The sequence below is a fragment of the Amblyomma mixtum genome, chromosome 3 (genome assembly GCF_055824585.1).
Source record: "Amblyomma mixtum isolate Tamu chromosome 3, ASM5582458v1, whole genome shotgun sequence".
Taxonomy (NCBI): domain Eukaryota; kingdom Metazoa; phylum Arthropoda; class Arachnida; order Ixodida; family Ixodidae; genus Amblyomma; species Amblyomma mixtum.
The window spans coordinates 83062916-83084497 of record NC_143014.1 but is presented as its reverse complement, the minus strand read 5'-3'; the positions used below and the strand labels follow the sequence as shown (position 1 = coordinate 83084497).

Genomic DNA, 21582 nt, shown 5'->3' with positions numbered 1-21582 from the left:
TTGTTTAAGTGCAACTCTGACTTTTATGTGCACTACTGGAATTAAAAGCGAGGGTGCCGTTATCTTCCACATAAAGGGAGCAGAGCTTTCTGACTTGCATGTGTTAAAAAAAAAAAGAAAGAAAATGCATCACTGGGACGTGCGACTTTCCCTAGAATGGCTGGACTGCCTGTATTCCACAGGATGCGTCGAACCTGCCCACGACTTTTTCAGTAGCAGCCAGCGGCGTAGCCAGAATTTTTTTTTTTTTTTGGGGGGGGGGGGGGGGGGGGGCATGTTGCAGCGCGGCCTTCTCATAGAATTTGGGGAGGGATCAAACGCAAGAATAATAGCTGCATTGCTACTGGCAATGCCATTGTGTATTAGATAACGCTACTCACTTTCTAGACGAGTGAAATATGTATTTTTTTTTTTAATAAAATAATGTATTGTTATGTCTTAAAAGCCATGGCAGACATAACTGATACCAATGCTTCGATGTTTTTGCGTATTTAATAAGTAAAGAAAATATCACCCGAAGTCTAGAACTATGTCAGTCCGAAACCAGCAAAACAGTGCATGCCCCTGATATGAAAAACGTAAAGGCTATGAAATGAGCAAGTAGAGGACAAATACTTTAATGAATCTTTGTCGTTCAAGAAACTTTGCATTTTTGTGCATATGCATCAGCCAGGGAAAAATCTCAATGACGCTGTCCTTCGTTTCAGTGTACTGCGCAGCAGCAGCTACAGCGCGGTCATATATTGCGAGTAATTGCACCGAAATTTTTGTCACAGCAGCGAGCACATGTATAAACAAGGAATTCTGTAAAATATACATTAGAAGTGGGAAGATAAAATCAATAATATTGTCTTCTGCGGCATGACTGCACAATTGAATCACCTCAACGCTTCGTCTCATTGGACCTCGCTGTGTGCTTTGTCAACTTGTCTGATAGTGTGTTGATTTGGCTTGTCTCGTATGGTCCGATGTACGCGATTAAAGTCAGTGCACCTTTGGCACAAATGTTTATAAGAATAATAAATTAATTGAAGTTCCCGATTTGAAAATCTCAAGCACGACTTTTGAAATGTCAGTGCAGCTTTCGCGTCAAAAGTTTATGGAACCTTTATGCCCATTAAGTTTCAGAATTGTAATGCGTGGCTCTGTAGACTCCGCGGCCGCTGCGAGATGCCAGGGCGAGCCCGCTTGCCATCGATAGGCCCTTGAAAGTTTGTGCTAGGTTGGGGCTGCTTGCGTTACGTGACTCCGAGTGCATGGGCGTTGCCACAAAATCCAACCCGAGTTAGCAATGTTCGCGCCAAAATGTCTTTTCTAGTCTGAAAAGGACATTGTAGGTGACGAAATCCAGAATGACTTCTGGCGCCGGTGATTGTTTTGATCAGCGGTCGGTGTGTGACAGTTCGAAAAAATTTCGCGGGGGGCTGAAGCCCCATACCCCCCCCATACCCCCCCCCCGCCCCTGATAGCAGCATCAGTGAGAGGTGTTGCTGGACCTTTTCAAATGTTGGGCTGTTGGGCTTGTCGTTCCTGCCATCACGAAGACTGCAGTTTGTGAAGGTCCACTTGACATTTTGTCACTTGTTGTCTACAATTAATTGGGTAGATGTATATGGTGAAAATGACTCGTCCCGTGCTTATGATATATTTATTCAGAAGCTGCTTGAATGCTATTACGCTGCGTTCCCAACTCAAACTATAAAAAAACATAGAAAGGCTAGAAAAGAATGGATGACAGGAGCACTTTTGAAACAAATTAAAGAAAAGAACAAAATGTTCTCTCGTTTTTTGGAAACGCGATGCCCGGATGATTTAGTTAAGTTTAAGAAGTTTCGAAATAAATTAAACTCAAATCTAAAGAAAGCTAAATCTTTTTTCTATATTAATAAGTTTTCGTCAATCTTACACAATCCTAAATTACTTTGGCAAGGTATTAACGTTATTATAGGGAACAGGAAGAATTGTCTTCCCTCTGAGCTGAAAGTCAATGGGGTGAATTATGCTGGAGTTTCACTTGCCAATATGCTGAATGAACACTTTTTAGCTGCCGGAGCATACCGACCCTCTGCTAGCTGTCATTCAACTCGGACTGTAGACTCATACTTACCCTCTTGCAGTACTGAATCTATATTTTTGTCCCCTACTTCAGAGGATGAAGTTATTTCTATCATTAATTCTTTTAGGAACACCTGCTCACCTGGAGATGACGAAGTTGCTGCTGTTCCTATCAAATGTGCTGTAAATATTATTGCTGGCCCTCTTACGCATATTTGTAACAGAATGCTACTTTCTGGTGTATTCCCTAGCAAATTAAAAGTCGCACGAGTTACCGTTTTATTCAAAGGAGGCAACAAAAATGACCCAAATAATTACCGTCCTATTTCGGTATTGCCTTTGTTTTCGAAGTTAGCTGAGCGTGTACTCTATAGGCGACTAAACAATTTCTTACAAGCTAAACATCTTATCTGCCCCCAACAGTATGGCTTTCAGGCCGGTAAATCAACAGAATCTGCTCTGTTAGATATTAAGAACTCTATAATTAACAATTTAGAAACTAAGCTTTTTTCAGTTGGAATTTTTCTTGATCTGCGCAAAGCTTTCGATTCTGTGCAACATACAATACTGCTCCATAAATTAAAGACTTACGGGATCCGTGGAGTGGCAAATTCACTTTTGGAAAGTTATCTAACTGCACGGATACAGTACACTCAGATTCATGATGTAAAATCCAGTTTTGGTATGATAAAATTCGGTGTCCCTCAGGGTTCAATTTTGGGACCACTTTTATTTATTCTCTATATTAATGACATTGTAAACATTCCATTAACTCCTAATATCATGATGTATGCCGACGATACTAATGTCTTTTTTTCCGGCTCCAGTCTCCAAGTAATTGAACACCAATGTAATGCCTGGCTTGAGGAGTTAGCGGTTTGGCTCTATGTTAATCAACTTCAATTAAACGTAAACAAAACAAAGTTTATGCTCTTCCATCCAAAAAACAAACCATTAGATCATCACATCAAACTATTTTTTAATGACTTTAACATCGAGCAAGTTCATAGTTGCCGGTTCCTTGGTGTGTTTTTTCGTAGCGATTTGGGTTGGACTGATCATATAAACTGCATTAGACTAAAAGTGGCCAGATCTATTTATGTTATTTATCGTGTTAGACATCTCCTCCCACTACAAGTTAAAAAACAGCTATATTTTGCCCTTGTTCATTCTCACCTGGTGTATTGCAACCTAGTGTGGGGTACATGCAACAAAACTGATTCATACAAATTGCTTTCTCTCCAGAAAAGAGCTCTACGTTTATTAAGTTCAAGTTCATCTGTTGAAACAAATCTTTTCGAAACATTTCATGTTCGCAATTTCTTTCATTCATACAATTTTAGTTTGGCTCTTCATATTTTTTATAAAGTCAAGCATGACTTTAGCTCTTTTTCTAACACTTATAATTCAAGAAACGTTGCGTATGGTCTACGTTCCGTTGCCCTATCTACTGCAAGACCCAGAACAAATTATGGTAAACAAACAACCGATTATCAAATTATAACATTGTGTAATACCTACCAGTCTCTTATTCAGATTGCTTTAGAAAGTTATAGTGTGTCTGTATTCAAGAAAAAACTGACGATTCTTTTCTCGCCCGGTTAAATTTCAGCTAATTCTGTATACTTAGTTGTTTTTTTTTTAGTGTGTGTTTGTGTTCTGCTTTTTTTTTTTTAAATGTGCATATTATGAAATGTTTTGTTTATTGTTAATTGATATTTATTATTGTCTATCATTAACTATTTTCTATTGTGATCATGTTTGCTTATTGTTTTTTTATCTCTTGTCCATTCGGCCCCCGTTTCCATGATGTGTGATCGGGGTGTAAGCCTTGTCAGGAGGCATGCTTGGTCTACCTCCTTTAGCCTCACCTCGAGGGCATATTGTATATAATATGGCCAAATAAACCTACTACCTACCTACTACTACCTACCTTATCAAGCATTTGGCTTGTGACAATGTTATGCTGTGTATTTTTTTCGCCTGAATTGTCAGTGCAACATTTTACATTGAGCTTCGCAGGCAGTGCCTATTGTTTTAGATTGCTTTTCAATTGACCTTGATTTATTACTCGAAATTTCATTTACTATGACTCTTAAATGTTCAACACATGATTTTTAAATGGTGTGTGCGTTGTTTACTTACTCTGCTTTGTTTGTTTTTCTTTCTTGCATTCCATGGCCTCCTCAGGGGGTAAGTACAGAACATTTCTAGTATTGTATTACTTGCATTATTTTGATGTGCACTTTTCTATGATTTACTTGTTTGTACTGTTTCTACTTGGGCAGTAGGCTGTAAGACCCCATACAAAATTTATTCCGGCTAATCTCAACAGTGGTGCCATCCACAATTGTTGTGGTGCTGCCATTGGCAATGCCTCTTTTATTGCCATGTCCTTTTGCTGAAGCTGTGTCAGTTCACCAAGCACACCAGCTGGGTAGTGTTTAGATACGAAGTTTCAGGGCATCTTGCCAAATAATGATCAGGTGGTTTGACCATGCTTACCATCAGGCTTTTTATAGGTATTCGGATTTACTCTGTGATGACTGCGTATGAATGTGCCAATAGGTGGCACTTCTCTGGGTAATTGATGAGTGGTGAATACTGCGTACTTTATTGAGATACTGTATTTGCTTCTTCAAGGCTTCTTTTTTTTATAGATTTATTGATGAAGGAAACATAGAACAGTTCCTGTTTCTGTCCATTTTTAAGTGTCTCAGTGAAATAGCCACGAGGCGAGTGTGCATAAACTGTCAGAATTTTTGCTTCAAAACAGTCATCTGGTTCATTATAAGTGTGTAGTATGTACACTTAGCTCATGTCTGTCCAGCGACAGTTGGTGGATTAGCATGTTTACTGCACTTATGCAAACTGTGCTGCCATGAATACCGAGTCACGCGATGAAGCCTTGAAACAGCTCAGTAAGTTTCCAAGAGCCTATGAAAAGCATGTGCAAGGTCGCTGTTGTTGTCTGTCGGCAGCGTGTAAAAACTGGGTGTGCCTCTGGCTCACTGGTGCATCATGCGCACAGGGATTAGGACTCTAGAAATTGCTGCTGTAGTGAATGTGTTAGACAGTGGCTGCAGTAAATTGCTGCCCAACTAAAAGTTGCACGTGAAAATTCACTGCAACAACTGGCTTGTTTACAGATGCAGGATCTGCCAGTCTGCTTTTGCAAAATGTTTAATTTGTTTATCTCGGGACTGTGAAGTGGGGCTTATTTTTCTGGCACTGTTCCCTTCCAGGAACTCGTGACCAAGCAGACGTGAACTGCTTAACTGCTCATTTAAGAGCTACTTCGTGATAGAGCTTTCTGGTGTGCTGGCAGACCTACTGGGATGGGTAAAACTTTCCGGACTGTAAGTTTAGCAGAGAAGTAGAGTACCCCTGATGCCAAGCTGTGGAGCTTAGAACTCCTTGGCCATGTGGGTTATAGAGTTGGTGCTGCACAGGTGTCACTCACTCCTTCACTCTGAAGGAGTGTGAGAAGTCTCGGAGGGTTTTAAAATAATTTGCTGAACTTATTTGGGAATGCAAAGTGCATTGAAGTTCCATTTGGCTATGGTAATTGTGGATCCGGAAAACGTGTACTAAAGTCATTGGTCCCATGCATATAAAGTACATGTGATATGACCATGGTTCATTTGTTGTTCGTAATTTTTCTAGTCTCTTCAGAGCTTGTATAACAGCTCTTCATGCTTTGCACTCATTATCAAAGCTTTGTGTGCCAGCATGCGTTGAGTTGGGATAAATTTAAGTACTGGGTAGCTCTGCTTGTGTGGTGTTGCAGAAATGGTCTCACTAGCAGGATCATTGACTGAGAAATCACTGACTTTTATTATTTGCCATGATGATATCATAGACTACATTATGCACTGGATTATCAAATTTTTGTTATTCGGCTTGAAAATGATCACACCCAACTCATTTTTTTTACATTCACAAGTAGTCACAGTAGGACAGTGGAATAAGCATATTTTGATCCCTAGTATCATCGTGGTTTCTCTGTGCTTAAATATTTTCAGGAGACGAATTTAAAACTGTGCAAAATGTCTGTGCACACCAGTGAACTGTAGTTATTCTGTATTGTATAAGACATTTGTGGGTCTTTTGACCATATTACATCTTCCTTTAACCTAATAAATTCTTGGCTTTCTTTCTTTCCTTTTTCTTTTCTGTTTAGGGGTATACGCCTCTCCATCTGGCGTGTATGTTTAGGCAATACCATATCGCCGAGCTGCTGCGGGCATATGGTAAGAGAATTTATGACATGTTTTTTTATGCAAGGGATTATTCATGTTGCTAATGCCAGTTTCGTAATTGTTGTTTTGTTTTATTGCTACTTTTTTTCTTTGCATAACTTAGCAGTCATTACACAATAAAAGGCATTTTGACATCTGATGTATGTTACTGGGTAACTGCATAAGTTTACAGTAAGATTAAATTGGGCAATAAGTTTCAGTGTCTTACTTCGCAGAGAAGGTATGGAAGAGTTGAAAAGTGATTAGTAAGTGTTTAGCTGCTCTTCGTTGCTGTACTGGGTGAGCTGTGATCACCCACCAAAGTAGCTACCTGACTACTCACATGGATATTGAATAGTAGCATTTACTAGAGTGGCCATGACATTTTACTGTTTGTGCAGCCTAGAGTAATACATAAGTGAGGACACCTTATTATGCGAAAGGTTATGAAAAAGTGACTTGGTTTTGTATCTATAAATGACAAAATTGACTGATTAATGCATCAGCTGGGTTCACTTCTTGCAGCATCACCATAAGTAGGCACAGCGATTGTCAAGCTATTGTTCATGTGCGTATAATTAATGTTGTAAGCTTGGGTTAAGAGTTGTAAGCAGTTGCAGATTCAATACTTGGTCGGTGGCAAATATTTTTTTCCATTTGCTATTATGTTAAGGCCTCAAATACAAATTAAAACATCAAGTATGAGACAAGACTTCCCGTAGCTACAAAAACCTAATTACTTCTATGTTTTCATAATTGAAATAGGTCATATTGTATGGCTCTTTGAGCGTTCTGAACAGACACAGATGTTTTGGCATTGGCAATCATATATCCAAAAACACCTGGGTGATGCTGTTCTGGTGTTTGTACTTCTTTTTGTTCACCATATACTTTCTGCAGACATTCCTTCAGTTATCTTCCTTTTATTTATATTTTGGGAAAGCTCCTTGCCACTGGCACATATATAGGCTCTGTAATGGAGCAGTACCTATTCCCTTTTTCTATATTAGAAGAATTGATTGATGCATGTTCTCTGAACTTGTCAGCGTGGGGTTCAATGGAAAGTGAAATACCCCTGTCATCTTTTTGTTCTTTGATGTCATTGCTGTTATCATCAACTAAGTTCATTGCAGGACAGACCTCTGTCGGTGAACTTTAGTTACCTCTATTCCGGCAGATTTCTTGACCTCATCACTTCACCTGATTTACTGCCACCCTCATCTATGTTTTCTTTGCCACAAAGGTGCTGTTGCAGACTAGTTGGTTTGACATCACAGAAAGGATCAATGCCATTTGTCTTCATCGTCTTGTGTTCATGCTGTTCGTTTGTCTTTTCCTTGCTCTTTGGCTCCCCTCTTCAGCCCTGACTTCCAGTTGTTTATGCATTTTATGTTCTGTTGAAGTCCATTTCCTTACCTTAGTTTCAGGTCAAATACCATCAACTCGCAGCAGTGGCACCAAGGTAGCGCATCCAACTTATACTTGAGAAGCACCAAGTTCAAATTTTGGTTCCACCTAGAAGCAGCCAGCCAATTTTTCTGATGGCTATAAGTGTCCCCAACCTTGCGGTCAGCCTTTCTTGATAAAACCCTTGGGACAGACTCAGCCCACACTGTCACACCGAATTGTCGTGCAATGATTTGGCAATTCATTTAGCTTGTATCTGTCTTGTAGAATACATATGATTGATAGCTTATTGATCAGTTGTGGCTGAGGAGCTTGTGCTTTCTGTGATGAAAGTACTGGGCTTGTCGGAATTCTGGTGCCATGTATTGTGCAATCCAGTGGGTACAAACATTCCACAGCCTCATGCTCAGCTGTCTCAGATGCTCGTTAAAGAACCCCAGGTGGTCGAAATTATCCGGAGCCGTCCACTATGGTGTCCCTCATAGCCTGAGTAGCTTTGGGACGTTAAACCTCATCAAACCAAACCAATCTGCTATGTCATAGTCGAAGCATTCTGAAAAGGTGATACCCATTCGCTTTGACCAAGCTCGCTTATAGAAGGATTTTATTTGTGGCTTCCTTTAGTTCTTCATGCAAAATTTGCTGAAAAGAATAGATTGGGAAATTTTAGATGGTGCATGTAAGGATGTTTATTGGTATTTATTAGTATGGTAATACAGGAGGGCATCCCGAAGTTTAGAAACTGTTAGGGGACCTCCTGTACAGAATTTGCACAAAATATTTTTAACCAGGGCAACAGCAGATACAGTGTTAATAAGAATTTGCTATCAAATTTTTTGTAGTAGAGGGCATTTAATTAGTATTCAGTAATATAACCATTGTTTTGAAGTTAAAGCTGTGTTTAAGGTTAATGCAAAATACATATGTGATGACCAAGAACAATAAAAATTACAGCAGGAAAAGTTGGGTTTACAATACAAAAAGAACAGTACAAAATATAAAAACACAAATGGTCTATGAAACAAACAGGAATAGAAATGAAACAGGAAAACCAAGCTTCCGTCATGCATGTCATAACGAGCCCCCCTTTTCCCTTCCCTTGTCTCCTGAAAATTAACAGTATTACTTGACTTTGTGCTAATGCAGTCAGCATGTGTTATTTTAATTTCTTGTTGAATTACTCATATATTATATAAGATTTAACCCTTTGTAAGGCACAAGCTGTGTAGGGCTCACATGCATACAGATGGTAAAATTGCTCTCGAAATGACTCTAGGAATTGAATGAGATCACTTTCGAGTCATTTCAACTATTGGTTTAACTCAGTGCATTTGTAATTCTTGTAAATAAGTTGCACATAAAGCTTCAGTTTCTTTTACCCTTATTGCTGCTCGTGCTAAGAGTCTTCATTTAAGAAAACCCTCCCTGAAAGCGCACCTCAGGTGCAAAGGAAGAAGAACCAATTGAATATATCATTTAGCCACTTGACTGTTTTCTTTCTTTTCATTTCAGTAAATGTCACCTAAACTAGTTTTAGTCCGTTCTGAGCCATAAAATTTATGCCTTTTATTCTACTTAAATAAACAATAAAGCTACTATTTAATTGTTGTAAATCTGTAATAGTAAAATGAGTAGTACTGTCACCATTACAGTAATAATATTCTTATGTTTAGTAATGAATCATTACCAACTTTCCCAGTTCTCTCCGTCTTGCAGTCACTATCGCTCAGACGAACATTGTTAGTTCTGTTGTGGTTTGGTATTTCATGGAATCTCGCTAATTAAATCACTGAAATCAGTATTTGCTGCTTGTTAATGAGGCATCCATTTTACGAGGCAGTGAAAGTTCACAGTGCCTTAATCTCACAATGAAAAATGCAGGAGCAGATGATAATGTCCGTGACCACAGTGGGCGCAAACCGGGCCAGTACCAGAAGGGAGGGATCCCACAGCCTGTCAGAGCCACAGGGCTGTCTGGCCCCAGGAGCGTCCCCCAACGTAAGCACCCGCCTCTGCCACCTGAGCTTGCTCTGTCCTGTGACGTGGGTCCTCAGGCCATAGCAGCCCCGGCCAAAGGGATCTCACGCAGCCAGTCCTTTCTTAGTCAGACCTTTCGTCGAGCTACCAGGCCTCACGTTGGGCTCAGGGCATCTGCAAGGCCCCGAATCAAGTCCATCTTCCAGTAGCCATGGCTGAGCAGCACCTGCTGGTAGCTGCCTGCTTCCCTTGCACTGTATAATGCTCGTAAAGTCATTTTGATCAATGGCCGCCTTCCTGCATCATCTCTGAAATTTGCATTTTGTGTTGAGTGCTGGTGACAGATGGCTATGTGTATTCATTGCAATTTTTTTTAGTCTTCTGCACTTGATGTCAACTCATTTTGCGTGCTGCTTGTCAAACAGGTTGTGCTTAGTGGTATGAGGAGGCTGCAGTCAGCTGTAAAAAAAAAAAAAAGAAAGGGGGTTTGTGTGGCGGGTTGATGTATGGGAAAATGGTTTTGCAGAACTTGAAATGTCTTTTGTGCTGAGGTGTGCTCACTCCTGTTAGATTAAAAAATCACTAGGATCACCAGTAAGCGAAAATAACGTTAAAACTGTGCACCAAAAATTTTCACCATCAGCTGTTGAAGAGCTTGAGCTACATTTTGTCTCAAGCAACTTCTGTGCTTAGAAACACAAAATCAAGCACTTGTTAATTTGGAGTCTTAGTGATTGTGTAGTACCTCCTTTAATATTTCTTTATGCATAGTTTCTTTTCTGTGCAAACATTGCCTTAAAATGCAGCTGTTTGTTAATAGCTCAGTGCGCTAGAAGAATGCATTGAAGTTACAGTATATGGAGGATGAATTTGATGAGTCAAAAAATGACGATATCTGGAGTTGGATGTCATGAGGGAGGACAATGGCTGCTGCTGGTTCTGTTGTAGACAAGCTCAGATGATAGCCTTGGGACAGTTCTGAACCATGTGCAGCACTGCTTCGAGGAGCATGCACATTTGCTGTCATAGTGTTCAGCACTAGTTTGTATTCCCTCCTATCATGTACCGTAGACAAGGTGCCTTGTTCTTGGCACAGATGCGTAACACTATTCTGTGTACCGAGGTGACTTTAAGGGTCCTGCAATCTTTTTGTTGTTTTGTTTATTCTTTTTTTTCTCTCCCTTTTTTTTTGTAGCAATTTGGCATTGCTAGTGCTTTTATTTTTATAGTACTCCATGCAGACCATGCAAGGCAGCCTGCTTTATTACTAATGGAACAGGTAGGAATTACAGCGTGCAGCTGAGCATGGATCGTTTACATCTGATGCTTTCAGTGATATTGTGTCAGCATGCATAGATGTTTTTCAGCAATTTAAATTTTACTCAAAAACATGATGCATGCCTGTCACTTGCTCTTGTGCACCATTTTGTGCACCCGGTAGCCACTCATTAGTTCATGGCAAAAATGGTAACTCTCATTTATGTCAGGCACAGAAAAATATATATTGGGTCTTCAAATAATTTTGCTTTGACAGTGTTTTTCTTTTTTTTTTTGCATTGTGCTCATGACCATTTTACATTCGGCAAGTCTTGGCAAAACTTGTTGTGGTGTTCTTAATTAGATATAGCGCTCTTATGGAGGCATTATTATTTTTGCTTGCTTCTGAATGGATTCTTCATTTGTACATATCGCACAAGCTTTTTAAAAACTCGTTAGGTATCATTTTTAACCAGGGACTCTTCAGCAGAGGATCTTGCAAGCTAGCTAAGCTGTAGCAGATTGTGTGATTTACTTGACAGCTGTGAATGCCTCCCATTAGTCAGAGTTGATATTTCATTGTATTTGGGGGCACCAGTTATGCGCTTACTGACAACAGGCCCCCTGAGACTGTGCAACATGTGCTTCAGAACTGAACCATTGGCTGCAACATCAGAACCTATAGTTCTGCAGCAAGCTTATGCGCAGAATCTGTGGACTGTAAATCGACTGAAAGTTTCAGCAAAGACATTTGAAAGCACCATATAAAAGTGGGCTTTTTAAGGTAAAAAGACTGGTTCAATGGTGAGTAGTCGGAACCAATAGCGCCATCCTGCACCTTTCCAGTAAACATTGCATGTGCTTCTACAGATGGTAATTTTTTTGTGAAGCGTGCCAATGCTGCACATAAATGCAGTATCAGCAGTCAGCGGGAACCACAGCTAACGCGAGGGGGCGAAATGGTGGAATCTGCTACCATGTCACTTATGGGTACTTTTCTTAGCTGCCATTAGCGCAACAATATGACATGCATGCATTTCGCACTTCTGCCTTCATATTGCAGCTACTGCTGAGCCATTATCATAAAAAACAAGCGTGGCGAATGCAAAAGCACAGAAGAAGAAGTCTAAGCACCCTCCTGACTGCATACCAGACAGAGGGACAGAATGTCATAGCTGCTCAGTATTTGGCTACGCTACTGTTCTTGCTGTTGCTGATGCCAGTGTCAGTCGGGGTTTGTAGCAGGCCAGGTTTTCGTTTCTGCGTCCCGTTTTTTCCAGCTTTGTGTCCTTATTTCTTCCTTGGCATCTTGTTAGACACTCTGCCTTTTCTCAGACGTTGCAGCCCTACTGTTCAGACATCTTGTGTGCTACTCTTGCATTTCGCAGCCTTCTAAGCTCACTACTGCTGTTGGCCTTCATTGTGCCCGATCGTTCTGATATTGTTTCTTCTGAGCCTCATACTCCTGTCAGCATGTTTTGGCTGCTGCCATTGGCTTTTAAGTACTGCAGGCTTAGAGTATTTGACGTGTTTCATGTCCCTGTAGTGAATGATATTGAATTTTTTTACTGCATGTGATTAGCTGCATGGGATATATGAAGCTGGGGGACCCGGTTGACGTTAGGATATACTCAATCTGGAGAAGCTGTAAGCATCTGTCCGATGCTGGTGAAAGAAAAAAGATTAAATGTAATATTCCTGCTGTGTACAACTGAAATTCTTTGTTTTATTGCAATGAATTTTTCTTGTTTTTTTTATTTATCCTTGGAGGCTTCTTCTTTCATGTAGTGTGCACATATGTCTTTTCTGCTGCTAGTTAAAAGGCATCTTGATTGATATTCATGAGCATGAATTCACATTTTTCCCTGATTTCTCGGCATTTGGTTTCTGCGACAAAACACAATGAGAAGACTTTTTGAACTATGAATTTCTTGGACTTTTTTTCTCAAAAAATGGGTCACTTGCTGCATGGTTGTAGAAGTCTCGGAATGGAGTGCTGAGGGCGCATTATGGCTATCGCTGTAAGTTCTTCATGCAGGAAATAGACAGGAGAGCTGGGAATGCTTTTCTTTACCTTTAAAACCCCATTTTTAACTTTTGCTTAATGTCTTTGCTGGAGCACCTTGCATATTGTTTAGATGTTTGTATTTGGTCCCTAACTTTGTCATAGGTCTTTGTGACAGAACTCTGATGTGGCAGATTGCAGTATTGTTGTGGGGAAACCTCAAGCACTGTATCTGCGGTGGCACTTTGGCAGACTTTTTTTTTTCTTCTGTTTTAATGTCCATTTGATGTTGCATGAGTCATTGTTTATATGAGACATCCTGATATCCCCTGTTAGAATGCATGTAGAGTTTATAACTGCTCTGTGCTTGTTTTTGCGAGCACATGTGGTTATGTTTTTCCTTTTTTTTTTTTTGTATAACTACCTACTAGAGCCACCTTGGCTGGTGGTTAGGTTGTGCTTGAAATGTCTAGGGAAGGTTTTATGCTTAAAGAGTCTATATGGAATGTTCTATATTTCTTAAGAGTTTATGATTGTTGCCGGCATGTAAGTCTCTAGAATTTTAAATTTACAGCTGACAGATTTATTGTTTTCTGCATTTTTTTTACTTTTGTGAGATTTATGATAGTACTCTGCTTCCTAGCTCATGCAACGAGTATGTTCACTCGCTACCAAAAATTACCAGAGCACTTACTACCACTTCTAACTGTCAGTAGGGAGCACTGATAACTTTTTCCTCCTACTCACTGCAAGTATCTTCATTACGTTTTGTTGGGTGCTATGCACGAAGATAGTATAAGGATGCCACAAGTTGGTACCATGTGGTGATCACTTTTTTTATATATAGTTTTAATATTTGCATGTTCATCTAATAAGAAATGCTAATACACCTGGGCTTAGTGAAAGAAAAAAAAATTGTATGAAGAAAAACAGCCACATTTTTATTTGCTTGTTAAGCAAGTAAATGGTGCTAGATTCATGTTAGTCATCCTATGTTGCACGCCTGTCAGCAGGTGGCACACTAAGTAGCGGGCTGTTATTCGTGCCGTCAGAATCACTTGAAGGTGCTCACATTGAAGTACTGTCTATGAAACTGTGACGTCCCTGTACTCTGCTATGGAGCATAAAATTAATTCTCTGAACCGAGGCATCCAAATTATTTGTACTATGTAAATGGTACATCTCCTTTAGATTGCCACAGAGTTAGCATCAGTTATGATTAAAAGATTTAACTGCCTAAGTACTGTTGATGTGCACGTCAGTCATTTTGTTCTTTTAGAGCTCGGCTGTGTTCATCCGTGAAAGAGGGCGTTCATTTATGGAATAGGTCTTGTACTAAAGCACTTGTTAAGCATCTAAAGGAGAAATGTTATAGTGTCCCTTTTATTTTCTGTGTGCTGTCTGGCACATCATCTGTAGTTTTTTCCACAAAAACAAGTTCTCATTTGTCCATGCCATAGGTATTTGTGGAGATTTCTTCTGCATACCTGCCGCAATAAGCTTTCTGTCTTCTCTTTTGCTTTGCTTGTTTACAAGACGGATTGTGCACCATTTCTTGCTAATGACATACTGTGCATTTGTACTTATTTACACCTTGGTTACAATGCGTTAGTCATCCTCTTTTAGAGCTGCTTTTGTAGCTGCAGTCATGCGCCTTACTTAATAAAGAGCGTGTCAGCCACTAAATGACCAGCTCATTAGATGCGGATCTTTGCTTCATTTTGAGTAACGAGTGCAGGAATTAAATTTATGCCCTTATTTACTTACATGTTTCAGAACGAAGATACATTGCATTGATATTTGCTTGAGCTCTACTAGCCCATGCCTGCGAGAAACATAGGCATAAAATTTGCTTGATGGCAGCCGACTTCGCCGTTTCATGAACATGATTGTTACTTTATAGGAGACATTCAGTTTCAAAACGCTGTTGGTCATCAGAAATAGTTATTTATATGTTGGTTAACCTTCCAAGTAGCAAATTTTTTTCGTACTGGAAAAAAAATAATTGGCATTTGCATAATATATGTACTGTTTACTTTTATAAACTTGACTCCGCATATTTGTTTTGCATAACTTGCTTTCCTTCAGTGCTTGCTTCAGATGACATTAATGCGGTTAATGGAAATGAAGAATAATGGAGGTTGGCTGTGTTGGGAAAGTGAAATATTTTATCACATAAGCAGTCAAAAGGTGCCTCTACACATGCATATCTATACAAAGCAGGCCTGCTTACAATTTTTATTCTCTACTGATGCTTCCATAACCATGTCCGAAGTGTTCATAATGTGCGTTTGCTATTTCCTACGAGATCACTGAGTCGTTTTGTGCCTTTTGAGTTTTTTACTTGAAAGACTGGCATTCCAGACACATTGCCACAACTGCACTTAGTGGCTTCTTCTTCTCTATTTTTTTACTTGTGTCTTTAAAGTGATCTTGCATAGCTTCCATCCCAGCCATTAAACTTTATTTGCAAGTTGTAGCTTATCTTCATGCATTTTGATGTTTGGACAACTTGTATTATACACAGGCGCTCTTTGTTTAGTGCTTTAGTAAACTACCAGAACCAGGAACTGCTGTATCGGGGCTAATGGCCTAAATTTCTGCAATGGCATATGGCTTTTAGTGGCATTTATTTTATTAACATATCCTTGAAGTGCACTGCAGGGGAGACAGGTTTGGGCAACATATAATGTGCAGTAAGCGGTATCCTTGGTTTACTTTCGAGTACATCTTCGTGGCATTTTTTAGGCTGAAGTTGGCAGAATCGTTAAACAGAACATTTGAGGTTATGTGCGAATAATAAAGTTAACAGCATAAAAATGGGCATGACCGACAGTTTTTGTAATGTTTTTGTTATGGTGTATATTTTCCAAGATTTGATATCTTGTGTTTAGATTTCTGATATGCTGCCTTCCATATCTCTGCCAGAGCTGTGAGAAGTTGGTTTATGAAAATGGAGATTGGTCAGAAACATGGCACTTGATGTTTGCAAATTTCCTTCACCGTGGCTCTCTAAATGGAGCAGTAGTTGTGACGGGCGCAGTCACATCCATTGCAAGTCGTAGACTAGCAAGCTCTACCATAATTGTGTAATTGTCAGCATGTAGCTAATTGTGCGATTTTAATCCATTTGAACATTGTGAAAAACTGACAAACAATCCTAAAGTTGTCCTGTCTGATGGAAGCATTGTCCCGTTTAACTAGCAACATCAAATTTTTTTGTGGAATAAGTACACAGTTTGGAAAAGGCAATTTTCCCTTCCAGAGAGTTTGGCAGTGACTGTTTGCAGATGCCTTTTTTTTTTTGTTTTTTTTTTTTTCATAAGATCTCGTTTTTGCCCTACTTTCCCGTTCTGGTTGTGCAGTGCTGGCAATTTTGTTTGGGAAAGCAGTACACTGCTGTGTGACCAACTTTGAAATGTCACTGTTCAACTTTTTCCATGTTGTTAAAAGGCATTGCATTATTTGCCATTTTCAACCCTGTTTGACTTTCATTTTTCTGCTGTTATATTTTCAAGCTAAGCACTATTCATTTTCCTTAATAGTAGTGAGTGTATGTAATAAAGCCAGAAATGCTCTGATGTTCTTGAAAAGCTTGTGTGCATTGAAGAAAGAGGGGCTGCTCTCTCAGTAGAACCGTACCAGAACAATCTGAAGGTGACACTCACTATGCCTAACATGTTCTTTCTTTATTGCCAATTGCCATTCTGTTTGATGTGTAGTCCACTCGGATCTTTTATGGACCCCATCCATAATAGTATCACATAAGTGCAAGAAATGTACTTGTGTATATGTTGCCTTTTGTGGTTATTGAGTACGTCTTTTTAGAGCATTGAAATATCATCAGGAGTCTGTTTTAAATATGTAAATCCAGTCTTATCTGGAAATGTATGTTCTGCCACATTTTCAGACTACTGCATTAATATAATGACATCAGAGGTTTTGGTCGTCTTATCTGGACATTGGCTACTGATAACGATTTTCAAAATTCGGCCATCAGATATGCTTCAATCAACCAAAAATTCTGAATGCTGACATAGGCACTATGCAGGGACTAGACCAATGGTTTGCACGAAAAATTTTAAATACTGAGTCACAGCAAAAACAGCTGTTGCAGTTTCGATTGAAACTGAATGGATGCCACCAATTGGACACATCTTTTTTTTTTTTCAAAGTTCTTGTGTTAACAAATTAAAGAACTTGGTATAATTTTCACAAAAAAATTTTGATGCCTTTGCCCTTTTGGCGTGTGCATAATTTTTTCAATTCAAAATTCCGTAGCTCGTAATGCAACTGAGGCTTGAAACTTATGCTCAAGCAGTTTGGTCAGTTGAACTTTTATTTAAATATTTTTTTGTGCTATATGATCAGAGAAACGCATTTAAGGTTTCTTTTTGATCCAGTTGTCAGGTTTTTGTTGATGCACAATTTTAGGGGAACCATTTTGTCCAGGTAACTCAACTAGCTAGGAGTGTATTTTGGCAGTAAATTTATGATGTCATGTTGCTGGGCTAATTCAGTAGCATCAGTGATCTCAAGAGTGCTCTTTCACATGTTGTTGGTCCATTGTGCATGAATAAGATTACAGTGTGAACAGGACAGGAACATAGGAACTCATACTACACAAAGCTTCTGCAGGTGATTGCTTTCAACATGGTCACTGGCAGCTTGTTAAGTAACCATTGATAAATGGCCTCCAAAATTCTGAGAAAAGCAAAAGCCCTAGAAAGGCATATGCTAAAGATCATAATGCAGGGACAGAATTCCTTTGTTAACTATTATAATGAATAAGTTGTGGAGACAAAGAGAAAGGTTAAGAGAAGCAAGTGAATGTGGGTGAAGGCATGCAGGCATAGTTCAAAAAATGAAGGTTATTGCAGGGGTGGAAAAAGGAAATTTCAAGGATTTTGAGAGCATGCCAAAGGCTATTGAAAACAAGTTGAACGATATTGCATGCAGGTCTAAAGACATTGAAAGTGAGTCTGCAAATATCAGATGAACATTGGAGGATATGAAAAGCAGTGTCAGGTCAAAAGACTGGAGAAAGGTGCTTGAAAAGTGTAGAAGATTGGTATCACCTATTAATTTTTTAACACATTGGTGTGAATATGCAGTAGAATAACTTTTTCTTTTAAGGAACTTCTAACTGCCACCCTCTGATGTTTTGTGATTCCTTAGTGGTCTTGTTATATCCAAACATGTCAGGCACTGTCAACAACTGCTCCAGCCTACGAGATTACGTCATCTCACCCCCTAATACTTGGCAAAAATGGAAAGAATTGTGTGGTTGCTATATATACATATATACAATATGTAGTATTCAGAAAGGTTCCAATGGGCCATTTTGGTGATATAAGTAGAACGTTACAACAAATGCTACTGTACATTTTTAAGGTTTATTTCGCCAACAGTTCTGGGAATGCTATTCGCTTCGCCAGGGTAGGTTTACAATGATTCGGTTCCGTCAACATAAAGTTACAGCACCTGCGATCCACTACCAAGATCCGCTTCCGCGTGCTCCCAGTGCGCACGCAGTGATTGGTCCCGACACGGCGGGCATACGCGCAGCTTGCTGACACCTGGCACCATCTGGCACCTCATGGAAGCAGATCATGGTAGCGGATCATACTATGCTATAACTCTCTAACATACACAGAACGAGCGAAAAAGTATAATCTGTGCCCTCGCAGCAAACTTCAGAGTGAGGGCAAGAGACTGTATAGCAGACCACACAACAACTTTCACAGCTGTCATGGCTGAATAAGACCAGCATAGAAACAGGGGACATGGAAATTGTAAAAGTACAGAGAGAAGGCAGAATGTGGCGAACAATAAAAAAAGGAAAGGAGTGTTAAGTGCGGCTCTCGGGGCACCCAAAGGCCGCCCCCCACTCCTCAAGGTGTTGCCGGGTCCGAACTGGCGGCCCATATCAGGTATCAGGAGACACTTGAAGAAACGCGTTCCAGCAACAACTGACACGCACTTCTATCATCAAGACGATAGAAGAATTGCAGGCACCCTTGTTGGGATAGAACATGGATGCTGGCTGGAGTTTGTGCAAAGGAAGTTGCTGAGGAAAGAAACAGCTGGATTCCCAGTAATTTCAGGGTGTGGCTGAAGTTGTTAAGGGCTGCCTCCGACTTGCTCTAATTTATAATGCTTTCCAAAGCCTGTGACGGCTGAAATTTCCTACATTGGTTTCTTTAAGCAGGAAAGTCTCATGGAAGATAGTGTTCATGCCATGGGTGAACGTGCCAACCTTGTGAATGAAGTAAGATTCCCTTTGTTACCCATAATAGATGTTAGGGAACCAAGACTGAAGAAAGGTGACACGAATGTTTTTGAAACTGTGGAGTGATAGACGCAGGTGTTTGGAAAGGGGCAAATTGGGTAAGAATGACACATGGGCTTTGTAGTTGTTAAAGTGGAAGCTAAATGATGTCTTGGTGTGACCAATATGCTCTTGTCCTCAAACCTTACAATAAATTTTGTAAATAACGTTGCTTGATTCATAATCAAGGTCTTCAATTATATGAAACACAAAACTGATGAACTTGGATTTTGCCAGTTTGGTGCCTGAAAGATGTGAACAGGCTTTGCAACGGGATTTTTGGCTGGATGACACCCCCCGGGCTTGCGTTCTTGTTTGTTTTAGTGTTGACAAGGAAGTCTCACGAGTTCTTGTTCCCGTGGTACACCTCTTGGGTGGCTACTTTAATATTAGTGACAACCAATTACTGTGTCTGATTGTAAAATGACGAATTAGTATATTGTTTACCCTGGAAGCCATTGAGGAGTAGGTAAAGATTAGGTTTGTTTTTGTTGTCGTCTTTCACAGTTTTCTCTCCCAAGGTGGATGTGTGGTGGTCTAGGTTGCAGGTGTGTTCATTCGCGTCGACTATTTCCTCGGGGTATTTTTGTCATGACAAGGCTGCCTTGAAAGTCCATATATGTTGGTGAAATTCCTCAATATATATATATATATATATATATATATATATATATATATATACACACAGGGTGTCCCAGCTAAAGGTAACCAAGCTTGTAAAAAAGAGGATGTTCCCTAGCCCAGTGAGACCAACTGAGGGTTGTTGACAGTCGCATGTCCTAGTCTGCAGTATTTGTTTTATTATGCAAACGTGATTAATTAGCAGAGACTAGTTAGCTAACTTTTTAATTATTGCCTTCAGGAAGAAAGTGTCAATGCAGGAGTTGTAGATCCCATAAAAAAATAACCGTTTGCCGTGTTTGCAGCTAAGTACCACTGATACAGATGCTTTTATTTGACATAAAAGAAAGCCCGCGAAATACAAAAAGAACCACATGATAGGGAAGCAGTTTCACGCTCCCAAATGACCGATCAAGCAACGACATCCGCTTATGTTTGCAACGCTGTCCCAAACGGGGTTCGGCGTTTTGAGGTGGTGGCGAGATATGCGCCAGGAACTGCTTATGCGTCACGGAAAAAGAGCGGGCACTGCTTTTCATGGAAATGAAGCGCGGCTCGCATGGAGCGCTCTTTCACGCGAAACCTCGCCTCCAGTGATAGGCATGTGGCCGTGCCTTGCCGCGAACTTGAGCCGTCACGCGCTGAAGAAACGGTCGCCCTAGCGCCGATGCGAGAGTTGCTGTCGTATATCTCGCAACCATCGCAAAACGTCGAACCCCGTGCAGGACAGCGTTGCAAAGATAAGCGAATGTCATTGCTTGGCCGGTCGGTCGTCTGGGAGCGCTGAAACTGCTTCCCTATCACGTGGTTATTTTTGTATTTCGCGGGCTTTCTTTTAAGTCAAATAAAAGAAGCTGTATTAGTGGTACTTGGCTGCAAACACGGCAAACGGTTATTTTTTTATGGGGTCTACAACTCCTGCATTGACACTGTCTTCCTGAAGGCAATAATTAAAAAGTTAGCTGATTAGTCTGCTAATTAATCACGTTTGCATAATAGAAAAATACTGCAGACTAGGACACACGACTGGCAACAACCCTCAGTTGGTCTCACTGGGCTAGGGCGCTTCGTCTTTTTTTTAAAGCTTGGTTACATTTAGCTGGGACACCCTGTTTATAACAGAAGCCAACAGCCACAGAAACCAAGGGGCACAGGGGATTTTTTTTTTTTTGTGGTGTTGATCAATTTAGAATATTACTGAATATGTTATCGCTTAAAGCTAATTGATTAGAAAAGCAGAAGAAAAAACAACCACATGCCACTGGTGGGATATATATATATAGTATAGAGTAGGGGTTCCAATGGCCCAGTTTACTAGTTTAGGTACAGTATTACGACAAACGCGACTGTTCTTTTAACGTTTATTTTGCCAACAGTTTCGGGAATGGTATTCCCTTCGCCAGGACAGGACGAAGGGAATACCATTCCCGAAACTGTTGGCAAAATAAACGTTAAAAGAACAGTCGCGTTTGTCGTAATACTGTACCTATATACAGGGTGTCCCAGCTAAATGTAACCAAACTTTTAAAAAATGCGAAGTGTCCTAGTCCAGTAAAACCAACTCAGAGTTGTTCATAGTCGCGTGGCCTAGTCTTGAGTATATTTTTCGCTCTTCAAAGTTAATTAATTAGTTAAGTTTAATTGGCTAACTTTTTAATTATTCACTTCACGAAGAAAGTGTCAATGCA

At 40.0% G+C, this 21582-nt stretch overlaps 1 protein-coding gene across 1 annotated transcript in view; it reads left to right on the top strand.

Annotated features, from left to right (window-relative positions):
• The first annotated feature begins 304 nt into the window (after nucleotides 1-304).
• Nucleotides 305-21582, top strand: part of LOC149350815 (uncharacterized) — a 39465-nt gene continuing 18187 nt past the window's right edge. Inside the window, exons 1-3 of the mRNA XM_089579969.1 lie at nucleotides 305-4248; nucleotides 6239-6308; nucleotides 9585-9701. Of these exons, the coding sequence (XP_089436095.1) occupies nucleotides 4177-4248; nucleotides 6239-6308; nucleotides 9585-9701 (259 nt within the window). The 5' untranslated portion in view covers nucleotides 305-4176. The remainder of the gene's footprint in view (nucleotides 4249-6238; nucleotides 6309-9584; nucleotides 9702-21582) is intronic.